The 13,636-nt window shown below is 42.4% G+C and overlaps 1 protein-coding gene across 3 annotated transcripts in view; it reads left to right on the top strand.

Moving 5' to 3' along the window:
* The first annotated feature begins 2,321 nt into the window (after positions 1-2,321).
* Positions 2,322-13,636, top strand: part of LRGUK (leucine rich repeats and guanylate kinase domain containing) — a 59,567-nt gene continuing 48,252 nt past the window's right edge. For 2 of the 3 annotated variants that reach the window (XM_021290213.2, XM_021290216.2), the window contains exons 1-6: positions 2,322-2,625; positions 4,652-4,759; positions 5,397-5,478; positions 6,488-6,588; positions 7,315-7,396; positions 10,749-10,873. In XM_021290213.2, coding sequence (XP_021145888.1) covers positions 2,437-2,625; positions 4,652-4,759; positions 5,397-5,478; positions 6,488-6,588; positions 7,315-7,396; positions 10,749-10,873 — 687 coding nt within the window. In that variant the 5' untranslated portion in view covers positions 2,322-2,436. Of the gene's footprint in view, positions 2,626-3,963; positions 3,986-4,651; positions 4,760-5,396; positions 5,479-6,487; positions 6,589-7,314; positions 7,397-10,748; positions 10,874-13,636 lie in introns of those variants that run through there. The other variant, XM_065049327.1, reaches the window with a different exon arrangement.

The raw sequence follows: 13,636 nt of genomic DNA on the forward strand, positions 1-13,636 counted from the left end.
GCTACAGATGTTTCCACAACTCAGTTGCATAAAAGTGTCCCACCTCCTCTGAGCGTGACTCAATTGCTCTTTGTTTTAAAACATGGAAGGCACAGTAAGAAAACTCACTGCAGCGTGTTTTACACATAGGAAGGTCTGTGCAGGGCCAGCTGTCATGTCCTGTGGTCACCAGGAGTCCCAGCACAGGAGTGACACAGGTGCTGATAATCGTGAAGTCGGGGAGTACAGGGTTTGCACCCAAAAGTTCTCTTTGCAGAAGGCAGAAGCTGCAGATTTAGACTACAAAATGGTGTGGTTTTGAGAAAGAGAATAGTCAAGATATCATGAAAGCTTGAAATACCTACAGCAGCCCAGTGAGTAAGTAACCGCTGTCCTCAAACAGCTCTGATGACTCAGAAATTGTTCTCCTTGATCACAACAAAACCAAAAGCCTCCCAAAAACATACTCCCAGAGAAGATCCCTCCTTCTCTGTCTGGATTTTCCATCTTTTCCTGAGCTCTACAACTTTTGCTGCCCATCCCTGAACACAATCCTAGAAATACACCATCTGCAGAAGAGCCTTTGCAGGGCGGCCTCTGTGCCCCAAGGGCTGCGGGAGGAGGCACCGGGTGCTTAGTGGAAAAGAACTAAATCTCATTAAGGGCTTTAACATTTATGGCCAGCGAGATAATGAAGGAAGGTAATTTGGGGTAGCTTTATTGCGCTTATCATAATGTTTCCCCGAAGCACAAAGATAAAAGTCAGCGGATAATGTCCATAATATGTGAATTTTTATACCTTTTTTTCTTTTTAAGCAATAACCGTTGCTGTCAAATATGGGTGTGTCATTGCATGAACACAAAGGCAATTATGTGATGCGGAAACCCAGCATTATGAGACTCTCGAGGCTCACCTGGCTGTCATGACCCATACTGGAGACCCACTGCAGTTCACAGCAATCCCTTGTCCCCAAAGTTGTTTTACCATGTGCTGCTCTCCCTCTGTTTATCTCACAGGCATTTGAAGACACCCTGACAGAACTTCTCATCCTTCATTTCTGGCTTTACTTTCTCATTTTACCCTCTTCTGCAAAGTAAGAAGATGGGTAGGTGATGGATCAGGAATGGAGGAGTCCTAAAATAAGGGAAAACAAATAACTTTCCTTTCTCTGCACTGATGAACTTATGGAACTATCTGCCACAGGGCACGACTGGAGCCAAGTGGTTCCCGTTCACAATTCAACTTATCACAAAACAATTGCACAAAACTCTTTAGTGTCTTTTCTTAAGATGTACATGAAGAGCAGTTGGTATCTATAAGACATTTTTGCAACCCAAAGCTTGTTTACTACAATTAGGGATTTTTCTTCTTCCTATGGAACATGGTGTGGCGAGCTTCCTATTTCCTCAAGGAGGAATTCTAACAAATCAGTAATTTTTAACATAGTTATGCAGGGCTAAACAAAACCATCCACCCCAGAGGGTTCGCAGCACCCATGACCGCTCGAGCAGCCGTCACCCATGGGTGCACAGAACCCCAGTTCAGCTCCACATGCCCCCAAATCGACTGCAGAAGCCAGTCAGGCTGTGGTGATAAAAAAGCCACAAGACAACAAAGATATTTCAAAAGCTGTCATTTTACATCCCCCTGCTGTGACAGCTTGATTGCTCATTATTTCCCAAATGTTTGCTGCAAAATTATATAGATTTTTTTTCTACCGCTTTGAAATTGTGCTTTTGTTGTTGTTGTTGTTAAGGAAGTACATTGCTTCACCATTTCAAACAGCCCCAGATCCTCACCCCAGCAGGTGGCTGAGACTCCCAGTATAAATTATCAGTGTCACCAGTCAGATAAAATGTCACTCCCAGACAAAAACTGGGATAAGCTGGGCTGGCCGGTGACTAAACCAGCTGCCTAGAAGCCAGGGCCACAGAAACCCTTATTCTTGTCACGGTGCCACTGAGCAAACCACCATCTTGCACAGAGCTCATTTTGGTCTGGGGTGCTGTGACTGGATAACAAAGCTCTGGAGATTATTTGTCTGACGGTATTGAGTGTGTGTCAGGATCTGGGACACGCAAATGGAGGGAAAACCCTGCTGTGGAGGAGTGGGGAAGGCGAGGAAATGCGCATGAGGGCGACCGCAGTGCCTTCAGCCTCAGGTACCGCCTGAGGAGGCCGTCTGTGAGGCGGACTACAACTCCCAGCATGCTCTGCGGCTTGGCGGGCCCTACGAGTGAGCCCCGCGCAGAGAACTGCAGCTCCCATCCTGCACCGCTCCACTTGCCGCATTTTTATTGGCTGTCCGTCGGGCTGGCGCCAATTCCCGTCCCCTCAGGGGGCGTGGAGTGTCTCCATAACAACAGGAGAGCAAACAAGATGGCGGCGGCTCGTTTTGTGTGGTGGTCGAGTGCGAAGCACTCGTAGCGCAGCTCCTCTCGGCGTCCTCCTCCCTCATGGCAGGGGACGAGGAGAAGAGGGGAGAGGGCGGCTTCGGTGAGCTGCTTCCCCCTCCTCATGAGCCCCCGCAGCAGCTCTCCCAGGGGATCGCCGAGGAGCTGCCCCAGCACAGGCCACAGCTCAGCCTGCCTCACCATGAAGACAAACAGGAGGGCGATGAGGAAGAGGATTCACAGAACACAGAGGTTCAGCTCAGTGCCCCCCAGCTATTTGGGGAGGGGTGCGCTTGTGAGGGAAGAGGCCTTTTCCCCCTCATTGCTAAGTGGGGGAAAGAAGTGGGGAGTCTGTGGGACACCGGGTGGTGATTTCTCCTTTGCTCAAAGAGGGGAAAGGCTGGTTTGGTCTGTTGGAGTGGCTGAGGGACCTGGGGGGTTCAGCTGGAGAACAGGAGCTGAGGGGAGACCTTCTGATCTCTGAACTGCCTGAAAGGAGCTTGGAGCCAGGGGGGTCGGGCTCTGCTCCCCAGGAACAAGCGCCAGGAGCAGAGGAAACGGCCTCATGTTGCGCCAGAGGAGGCTGAGGTTGGATGTGGGAACAATTTGTTCCCCAAAGGGCTGTGGGCCATTGGAACAGGCTGCCCAGGGCAGTGGTGGGGTCACCATCAATGGAGGGTTGGACAGATCTGGAGATGAGGTTCTCAGGACATGGGGCAGTGCCAGGGGTGGGTTATGGTTGGACTTGATGATCTTGAGGGTCTTTTCCAACCAAAACAATTCTATGATTTTTTGGACTCTGATCAGGTTATAGAGCCTGGCAAGAAAAATGGATTTATTCAAAAGTGTAAATAGTACAGTCTTCTAATTACAGAAAAACAAGTTCTAAAACCCACTTACCTTCCTTTTTAAAGCTTAAACCACACAGACATACCCTATAGACCAATCACCTCACCCGTGCATCGGCCTCTATAGAGATTAAGCAGATTTGTTTTAATGGCCAGTTTTTGGGAAAAAAACAAACAAACAAACAAAACAAACAAACAAAAGCAAACAACAGGCAACCCCTTTGGGTGCTGACAGGGGACAGGGAGGTGAGGTTCTCAGGGACATGTGTTAGTGCCAGGGTTGCGTTAATGGTTAGACTTGATCTTGAGAGTCTTTTCCAACCAAAATGATTTTATGATTCTATGTGCCCGCTTGGCATCCATCTCCTGATGTTCCGTAGCAATATATTTGTGCTTCTTGTGCAGCACCTGATGCAGCCTTCCCTGGTTGCACTCAATGACCTTAAAGGTCTCCTCCAACCAAAATGATTCTATGATTTCTGCTTTATTTTATGGGTCACTTCCATCCCTGTGGTGTCAAGGATAGTTCTGGATTGCCTCTCTCTCCTTGCTATATAAAGACTAAGGATAATCTGCCATAGGAATTGCCAAACTAAACCCCTATCCTGTTTACACACCCATCTCTGAGATGCAATAAGCCCCTGGAACCAAGTGATTTTTTTCTCCCTGCTCTGTCAGGTTCCAAAGTTTCCAGCACCACAGCGTTATCACCTCATGTTTTTACCTAGTGGAACTGCATCTATGGGCCCCAAATGCTATAACATGTAGGTGCTATAATTTAGACGATTACCATTTGAAACATTATTTATCTTGGTCGCTAGATTAGCAATTGTTGTGTGACTTCTCCAAGCTTATAGGAATTTCACAAGCCATTGGCTTATTTTCTCATTAAACCTACGCAGTGGTTCATTAGCGCCATCTGTCAAGTACTCTCTTTGGCAAAGGTTGTTCTCTGAGGAGCTGCTCATGCTGAACAAATTTAAAGGGCCTCCAATAATGTGCATATTGGGGTACAATGGTGGGGTTATGTTAGTGCTGATTTGCTGAGATGTTAACATCCATAATCAGTGGGAGTTTCATGGCTCAACATCTCTGGCAACTGGTCCTGTTTAGAGCTGCACATTTAAACCACAAGGTAAAAAAAAAATCACAACAAAATACTGTTGAACATTTTAAAATGTGCAGAGCTAATACGTGACATGTTTCTGTTTATCTGTTTTGAGGGCTGTATTCATCATTTTTGTTAATGTCTAGTGCCTTAGTAGGGTGATGGAGCACTGAAAGCAGCGTTTGATTGAAGACTTTTATTAAACTCTGTTCCCGGGTGCATCCCAAGCAGCCTCCAGATTCTACCAAGTGTGGAATTTCATTTCATAAATCTCCCCTTAATCCATTCCTCTCCCTGTCCCCCCCCTTCTGCTGTTTTATAGGGTCAGTTTGATGGAGTGTTGGATGAAGACACTGTGGCTGAGGGACTCCACAAGCTGGGGCTCTCAGCCCCTGGTATCGAATACGTTTATCTTAACCTGTCACTTTCAGTAAGTATGAGCCAAGAACATCATTGTAAAGTGCTTCTCGCTCAAAGGTTTCCCTTTTTGAGCAGCAAATAGTTGTTCTAGTAAAAAACAAATCAAGAGGCAGAGTTGTGTCTCTACCTGTCAATGCCATTTCTTTTACATGGGACTTTTGACAAGACACAGCATGATTCTCGCTGACAACTGCCATATCGGTACTGGTTTTTTCACTTAGTAGTAACAGCAGCAAGATTTTTCTTTACCCAATCTTTGGGTGTGAAAATGTATCTTCCTGCTTCAGTCAGCTGGAGAAAAAACACCTGAGAACGCTGCGTTCCTTGGCCCTTCAGAAAGTTAAAATGATTGTGTCTTTTTTAAAGATTACTTGTTGCCTCTTTTCCACACAGCCTTGTTTTTTCTGGCATTTTTTCTCGCTGCAGCCATCTCTCCTGGTTGTGTTTTAAAGTCTTCTTTTGACATTTTCTCCATTCATGGCTGGTCTGCGGGTCTAACATCACTTTATATGTCATCCTGTTCTGACACATCCCGCTGGAGGGACCTTGGGTCACCTCTTCAATGTCTCCTGCTACTCTGCATCTCTTGGGAAAGTGGCTGAGGTTATACAATTAGTTATTAAAGTCTCTTTGCTTTATATTTCCAGGGTCGTGAGTTAAGTGACATTAGCATTCTCTCCAGATACGTTCACCTACAGAAGCTGGAACTCTCATATAATAAAATTAATGGTATGTAGTAAATACACTAGTAAATTCTTGGGTTGTGAAATCATTTAAGATGAGAAATGCACTCTACCATGTAGCTTTAATATCGCAAAGCCTGGTCTACATTTTCATGGTGTAAATACTCCAGCTCTACAGAACAAGGCGATGGCGAGATCTTCTCAAGAATGATGTATGGACCATTCAGACAGCGGCACCAGCAGATGCTTATCAGGGGGAACATGGAGATTATTGTCCAGTTTATTATCCAAAGATAAAATGCAAGCAAGCATGTTAATACAAGGTTAAGGTTGTGATTTTACATGCACAGATGTCATAATATTTAAAGTTATGTCTGGTACAGTTTTCTCAGCCTTGAGCTTTGCTTTGGCAAGGTTTCCCGTTAGTGACAAAATGTAAAACATCATATCCTGGATTTAGGAAGTTAACGAATGGAGACTGGGATAAACTCCATGATCTTCTGCTCCTTCCCTCTCCCTTGTTTTCCCCAGCTAATTTGTTTAATTTAACGTCAAAAGGAATAAGCTGTGATGGACAATCTGCTGCATTATTTCTATCAAGATTATTTCACTTGAGGTGCTGGAGTCTAATAAAAGCAGCACTTTTGTGAGGTGGCACTTCTCCATGCTCATTTTACTAATTGTCTGTGAAGGTGATATTTGAACAGAGCAGGGACTTTTCCGTAGTCATTTAGTCTTCAGTAGTGGCCTAAATACTTTTCTCCACTAATTAATAACACAGGACACAGCTAGACTGTCGTTCTAGAGGTAGCTAGAATGTAAAATGTAATACATACATGCGGATTGTAATTGTAGCACTGTATAAATGTAGGAGTAGTTACCCTGTTGTAGTAGAAGGTGACAATATATCTGATTTCTGCATTTCAAACATCGCTTTCTGAATATGTAACTACAAATTGATTGCTGTTGGACATAATTATCACGTTTTGACATGATGATCTCTGCATTTCCCTATGAATTCACGTACAGGATTTGACATTTTGTTTTCTTACTAGATCTTTCTTGTATCAGTCACATGCCTCACTTGCTAGAACTGAATGCTTCCAACAATGAATTGACTACATATTTCCTTTTTAAACCACCTAAAAATCTCAAGGTAAGATGCAAAAAAATGCATTTTATAGGTTTAAATTCAAAACTGTTTTCTAAATCTAACTTAGACATTATATTTGGACCTGTGCAAAAGTGAATCTTTATGCCTTCTTTGTTCTTCTTTCTTACCTCATTTGCTATTTTAGCAGCTTTTCCAAATGTTTGGGTGTTTTATGCTGCACGTTTCAGTCTTTCATGTTCTTTCACACCCTGAACCCTGGCGTGCCATGGGAAGGTGTGTTGTTCTAGCCACAATTTTTGCCTTCCATGTCGAATTCATCAGACCTTTAGTGGAATCATTTCCTGCCTTTCAAATTATGAATTAGTATGAAACACGTACTTAAAGTGTAGCTGTGTGCTGGTCTTCCCTTTGCTGTTGTTTTCTTGTAGCCCACTTTGGGTTACAAAAAGCAGGAGGTTGTTCTGAAACGTGACCTTCATGTATTTGTCTGTCTTCTCTGTTAATTTATTTAATATGTACGCATAATTACAGGATCATTAATGATAATGTTGTTAGAAGAAAGTATAATTTTGAAAGTTCCCAAAACGTGAATTCTGGGTGTCATATAAAAGAGCCTTTCTGTTTGTGTCCCAGTATTAATATTAATGATCTTCTTATTTCTTCTACACCCTTGATCACAAGTTTAATGTAACAGTCGTTTAGTTTCACAAGACAGCTGGAAGTGCTGAAGAAATATAATTAACTTTCTGTCTCCTTTTTTTTCTTTAGGAAGTAGATTTTTCATACAATCAAATACCTAAAATGCAAGATTTGTCAGCGTACCAGTCACTTACTAAACTCTTACTGGATTGTATCCTTTATGGAAACATGAAGGGGAGAAAAGTTGCTTGTTTGCTTCAAATAGATACTTGTTTGCTTTGTATTTTTCCTTCATGTTCCTTTTGCCTTTAGAAGCAAAATTAAACACTGTAGTTCTGGTGGTGCAACTGATCTTAATTTACTTAAGCATGGGTGGTGTTAAAGGTGTTGGTGTATACATGTAAGGTATTAACCTGCTAGAGGAACACAAAAACCTCTCCACTTTGCATCACTTAAAACTGAAGAAGTAACGTGTTACACTGTCTTTGCATGGCAGAGGTAATAAATAACCCCAGTATTTTTATATAGGAAATGTTAACAGGGAATCAGCTTGGAATGCCAAGCTCCCTGAAATGACGAAGGTGCGTGTTGTTTAATCTTAGACGCAGCTAATTATGCAGAGACTGGGGAAGCTCCGTAGAGGACAAGGCTGTTTAATGACAGTAAAGAGGATCTTTAAGCGAGAGAGAACTTTGTGGGGTATGTTGAGGGGGTTGTTCTTCTACCCAGGACACTTGTGGAGTCACCATCCCTGGAGGGCTTTGAAAGGCATTTGGATGAAGTTCTTAGGGACATGGTTTAGTGCTAGAGTTGGGTTATGGTTGGACTCCATGATCCCGAGGGTCTCTTCCAACCAAAATGATTCAATGATTCTACCCACCTCCACGTTGTCGCTGTGGTACCCAGTTTGTGGGATTAGAAACACAATTCTGGCAGAAATCAGATCGATGTGAACCTGCAGATTACATTTCTTCATTGCTTACTTCTCCAAGGCTGTCCGTAGGACTCGTAGTCTCCCTAAAGATCCTCCTACGCTTTTCTGAAAGCTCTTCTGGAGTTTCATGTTGACACATTGCCTTCCTTAAAATTGCTTTCTGAGGGTTTCTGAACCTCCCCTCTTTTCCTCATAAACCACATCTTGATTTTCCACTCTCTGAAACGGAGAAGACAGCAGGCTCTTGCAGTTTTTTCTCAGTCTCTTGTCCTCTTAGTAGCCTATTACCAAATGATATTAATACAATGTCTTTTTGACATAGGAGCAGATAAAGCATTCACAGGGCGCCCAGGTTACATTATTCACACGTTTTACGAGGTGTGCAGGTGGCATGGCTCTTGTCAGAAAATGGCATTTAGACACTATCCCTTTGCAATTCTAATTTTCCGTCGCAGAGCAAAGACCATAGAGCAAAATGAAGAGGAAAAAAGATCAGAGATGTGCATTGTGGATTCAAAACGGTATTTTTTTTCATTTGTTTTCAATGCAGCAGCGTGCTGTCTTCAGTTTCTCCATTTGTCAATGAAGGTGCCATTGAAATGGGGAGAAAAAGAGTTTCATGCATACGGTTGCAAAGGGACCCTCTGAACAAGAGGAAAACGAGTGCAGAGTTTAGAAATGCAGAATTTAGAATAGCAAAGTGGCACCGTTCCTAACCCATGTCAAGCACTCCTCACCACAGACATGGCAGGCAAAACAAGCTGTTCTTTGTAATTATAAACGAAAATACTGCATTAAATAATGTGCAGTAGCAGAAATGTTTGGTGTGCATTTCTTGTTAACAGTAACTAAGCATTTCTTACCATATTTAAGTGAATTGTGATGCAGATGGTAAGGTCATTGTAACTTTTTTTTCTGAGAGGTGCACACACAAGCGCACCTGACAGGTTTATAAATGAGTTTTCAAAGAGGAAACTGCCCAAACCAGAAAGGAAGGCAGCTTGGGCAATAATATCTGACAAAGCCTTACAGTGAGGACTAAAACTGATTGTATTAGTTTTTAGTGCCGAGCAATTTGCTGCCTCATATTGATACTTATGAATTCAACAACATTTTTTTCTCGACAAAACTTTTCAGCTGAAAGACAAGCAGTCCCATTTTGAATGCAAATCAATTAGTATCTGTCAAATATCAGTGGATATGGTTTTGTTTTCTATTTTAAAAGGCTAGAGACAGCCTAGTGTGAGATCCTACAAAAAGCTTAATCTGTCCTTATTAGCTCGTTTCTCCTCCTCTCCTTTCCCATCTAGGCCTGAACGTGTAGAACTTACTGTACAATGAATTACTGTAGGAATGCAGTTAGGAAATAACAGAGTTAGATCACAATTATTAAAGAGTATTCTCTTATCTTTGGCTAAGCTTGCATTTTGTTTGGTTACAATATCATTTAGACTGAGCAAAAAAAGTCCTGATAATTTGTCCACTGCCTGGTAAGACTAGAAATGTGACCGAAATCTCACTTGCCCCTGTTTGAAGGCAGAGTTCATTCTCTCAAATCAATGAAAAATGTGTTCTTCTGTGATTGCCTAAAGGCATTTCTCTGTGTCATGCATGTTCTGCCTATTTTTTTCAGTTATATTTCTAGTTTTTTTGTGTAACTAGTCCCAGCTTGGACACTTACAATATGAGTGCAATTCTCCTTCAGTCACCAAACAATGAGACACCTGGATCAGTTACTTATTATATATAATATAAAGTTATAGAATAAATTATTTCCATGCAGTGGGAAGGTAGAGATTCAGGTACCTCTGCAGTTCATCCCATTACAAGAGGGCAATCCTTTGTTGTCAAAGGAAACACGCTTGGTTTAAGGAATTTGGGTAGTTATGTTAAATCTGAAGTTTACTGAGAGGAATCCTAACTACTTTTACAGCTGCTTTCAAGTTTAATGTTAATTTAAAATACACTTTCCCCTTCCAGCACAGATGGCCAGTGTTAAACAGGTGGAATTTAGAGTGAAATAGCCCTGTATGGTACTGTCATCTGATACTACTTGGATAATTTGTGTGTAATTCTTGCATGTCAAGGTCAGTTTGGAACCATGTTAAGTACTCTGTAAATGTAAAAAGATCACGCCCTTCTCTCATGACTCATATTCTAAGCTGACCTAATGACTGGTGCCCAGTTCAAGGCATAAAGACCCCCCTGTTTTAGCCTCTGATGAGCAGAATAGAGATTGCAGTACTAGAAATACAAGATACTGGTGAAGTAGTTCTTCCCCACGTTCTTATTCCCTCATTCTCACTCCTTTCTTGATTCGCCACCTGCCCCAGTTACACAGCTTGAAAGTCACAAAAACTTTCTGTATTAAAAGCTCCTCCAAAAAAGGGGGGAGGATATATCTAGCTGGATCAGTATCGTTTATCCTGCAGCCCCACAAAAAGCTGTTTCAGTCAAATGAGGCAGTAAGATTCAGAAAAGAGTGCATATAAGCAGCTGGGATTTTAAACTCAACGTAAAGCATTTGATATCCAGCTCTCCTTAGCATAAAATTCCCCCCCATTGGCTAATTTAGCTGCTAATGTTTTGTCTTCAGTTCTTGTCCTTAAATGCAAAAACCTCTGTATAGTTAATAACATCGAGGAGATAAGAGGACTGGAGAAGTGTCACAGTCTGACTCACCTCAGTTTGTCACACAACAGGCTCATTGCAATCGCTGGCCTTGAGAATTTACCTATCAAAATACTCAATCTGGTAAGAAAGAAGTAATTCGAGTTGTTTTCGTGTCTGTCTTTTATCAGTATATTATTGCCTTAATAAATGTGAAGGTAATAACACATTGTCAGAGATATGTGTAATACCGGATGCGTTTTTTAATTAATACAGGGTTATAGAATAATACAGATTAGAAAGGAGGTGTGAATTCATCTGATCCAGCTTCCTGCTCAAAGCAGAACCATCTCCAGCACCTTGTTTTGCATTTCTCCCAAGATATTTTGTATTGGCTCTGGGTAGGTTTTGATGTTTCCTAGGTGATGTGTAAGAAGTTACAATCTGTGCAAGTCCCACAGTACAAACAATGAGGGGTTTTGTTTTGTTTCTTTGTTTTGTTGGGTTTTGGGGTGGGTTTTTTTTTTTGTTAATTTAAATACATTTCCTCATAATTCCCTCAAATTTTGAAACTGAGACTGGACATGGCACTTAGTGCCATGATCTAGTCAATGGACTGGAGTTGGACCAAGGGTTGGACTTCATGATCTCTGAGGTCTTTTCCAACCCAGTCAATTCTGTGATAAAGTTGTGCTCATGATAGCAGTGAGCGAGGACAGGAGAGGGAAAAGCAAGGGCTGAGGAGCCTGCACTGATTTGAGAACACAAGTCAAGTTTAGTATGCAAATCTGATATTTTATTAAAATGTATTTTATTTACTTTGTTTAATTTTTAAGGATTGTTCTAATGAGATAGGGAGCTTTATGTTGCCATCTCGGCATCAAGCTATCTAGGGTATAATTGATTAAATACAACATTCCTAGATTGTATTTTTAGATGCTTTAGCGGGATTTGTCTTATCTGGCTTCTGATTTCTGCAGTGCAGGGAACTGCACTGGAGCTGGTTGTTCTCTGCTGCTTTAAAATTCAGTGGAGAGAAAAGGACATTTAAAAGACTTCATTATTCTGATCCAGCTGCTGACATCTCACAGGATCACAGAATCCCAGAATGTCAGGGGTTGAAGGGCCCTGGGAAGCTCATCCAGTGCAATCCCCCCATGGAGCAGGAACACCCAGATGAGGTTACACAGGAAGGTGTCCAGGCGGGTTGGAATGTCTGCACAGAAGGAGACTCCACAACCTCCCTGGGCAGCCTGGGCCAGGCTCTGGCACCCTCATCATGAAGAAGTTTCTTCTCAAATTAAAGTGGAACCTCTTGTGTTCCAGTTTGTACCATTACCCCTTGTCCTATCATTGGTTGTCACCGAGAAGAGCCTGGCTCCATCCTCCTGACACTCCCCCTTTCCATATTGATCACCATGAATGAGGTCACCCCTCAGTCTCCTCTTGTCCAGCTCCAGAGCCCCAGCTCCCTCAGCCTTTCCTCACACGGGAGATGCTCCACTCCCTGCAGCATCTTTGTTGCCCTGCGCTGGACTCTCTCCAGCAGTTCCCTGTCCTGCTGGAACTGAGGGGCCACAACTGGACACAATATTCCAGGTGTGGTCTCCCCAGGGCAGAGCAGAGGGGCAGGAGAACCTCTCTGACCTACTGACCACCCCCTTCTAACCCACCCCAGGTACCATTGGCTTCCTGGCCACAAGGGCCCAGTGCTGGCTCATGGTCACCCTGCTGTCCCCAGGACCCCCAGGTCCCTTTCAGGCCTTGGAGGTGCTTTTTTCTCTCTGTTGGATATGAAGATAACCAGGGATAACTAACCCAGATATAGACTCTTTCTGCCAATGCCTACGCTGTTCTTGTTCTTTTACGGGTCTTGGGAAGGCATTTATGCTATAAATACAACAGGCTACTTCTTAACAGGCTTTTAATTTATAATAACAATAATTTTAAAAGTATTTAATGGGATTTTAAAACAAGGACCAAAAAGCTATACATAAAAATACGTTCATATTTGCCACATTAGTTTTAAGCACCTATATAAATATTATAGGTAAAGCAAGTGAATCCCATATCAAGAATAGAAATATTCTTTTCCAATCCTTTTAAAATTTTAAAGGTTTTTCCTCTGTTCTGTAGGAAATGATACAGAAAAGAATAACTGGAATCTGTACCCATCGAGGCCTGATTGGTCCTTGTACTTATTACTACTTTGATATTCAGGAAAGGTATTCACATTCAAAAGTGGACCAGTAGTATGTTTTGAATAATACATTGTAATAGTGTTCAGTAACATATTTTTTATATATTTCAGATGTATAATGCCTTCGGTAGCTTCCATTTATGCCCTTAGTGGCATTAAAACTGGATTTTGTCTCACTTTTAGTGGATAAGATTAATTCAGATTGTCATAATCCTATTGCTCTTTTCAGAACTTTCAGACATGATTTTGCCAATCTAAGCTGACAGGAAGATTTTTTTTTTCTCTAAATGTTTTTTTCAGGGAGAACTACAGTAAGTCACTCAACCATCGTGTGCCTTGATTTCCTCATCTGTTAAAAGGTCTAACGATAATTCTGTTCACAGAATCACAGAATCGACTGGGTTGGAAAAGACCTCAGAGATCATCCAGTCCAACCCTTGGTCCAACTCCAGTCCATTGACTAGATCATGGCACTAAGTGCCACGTCTAATCTCAGTTTCAAAACCTCCAGGGCCAGTGAGTCCAGCACCTCCCTGGGCAGCCATTCCAATGCCTGACCACTCTCTCTGCAAAGAATTGCTTTCTAATAGCCAGCCTAAATTTCCCCTAGCAGAGTTGAAGCCCATGCCCCCTTGTCCTATTGCTGACTGCCTGGGAGAAGAGACCAATCCCCACCTGGCTAGAACTGCCCTTCAGGTAGTTCTAGA

This window comes from Columba livia, chromosome 1 (assembly GCF_036013475.1).
Source record: "Columba livia isolate bColLiv1 breed racing homer chromosome 1, bColLiv1.pat.W.v2, whole genome shotgun sequence".
Taxonomy (NCBI): Eukaryota; Metazoa; Chordata; class Aves; order Columbiformes; family Columbidae; genus Columba; species Columba livia.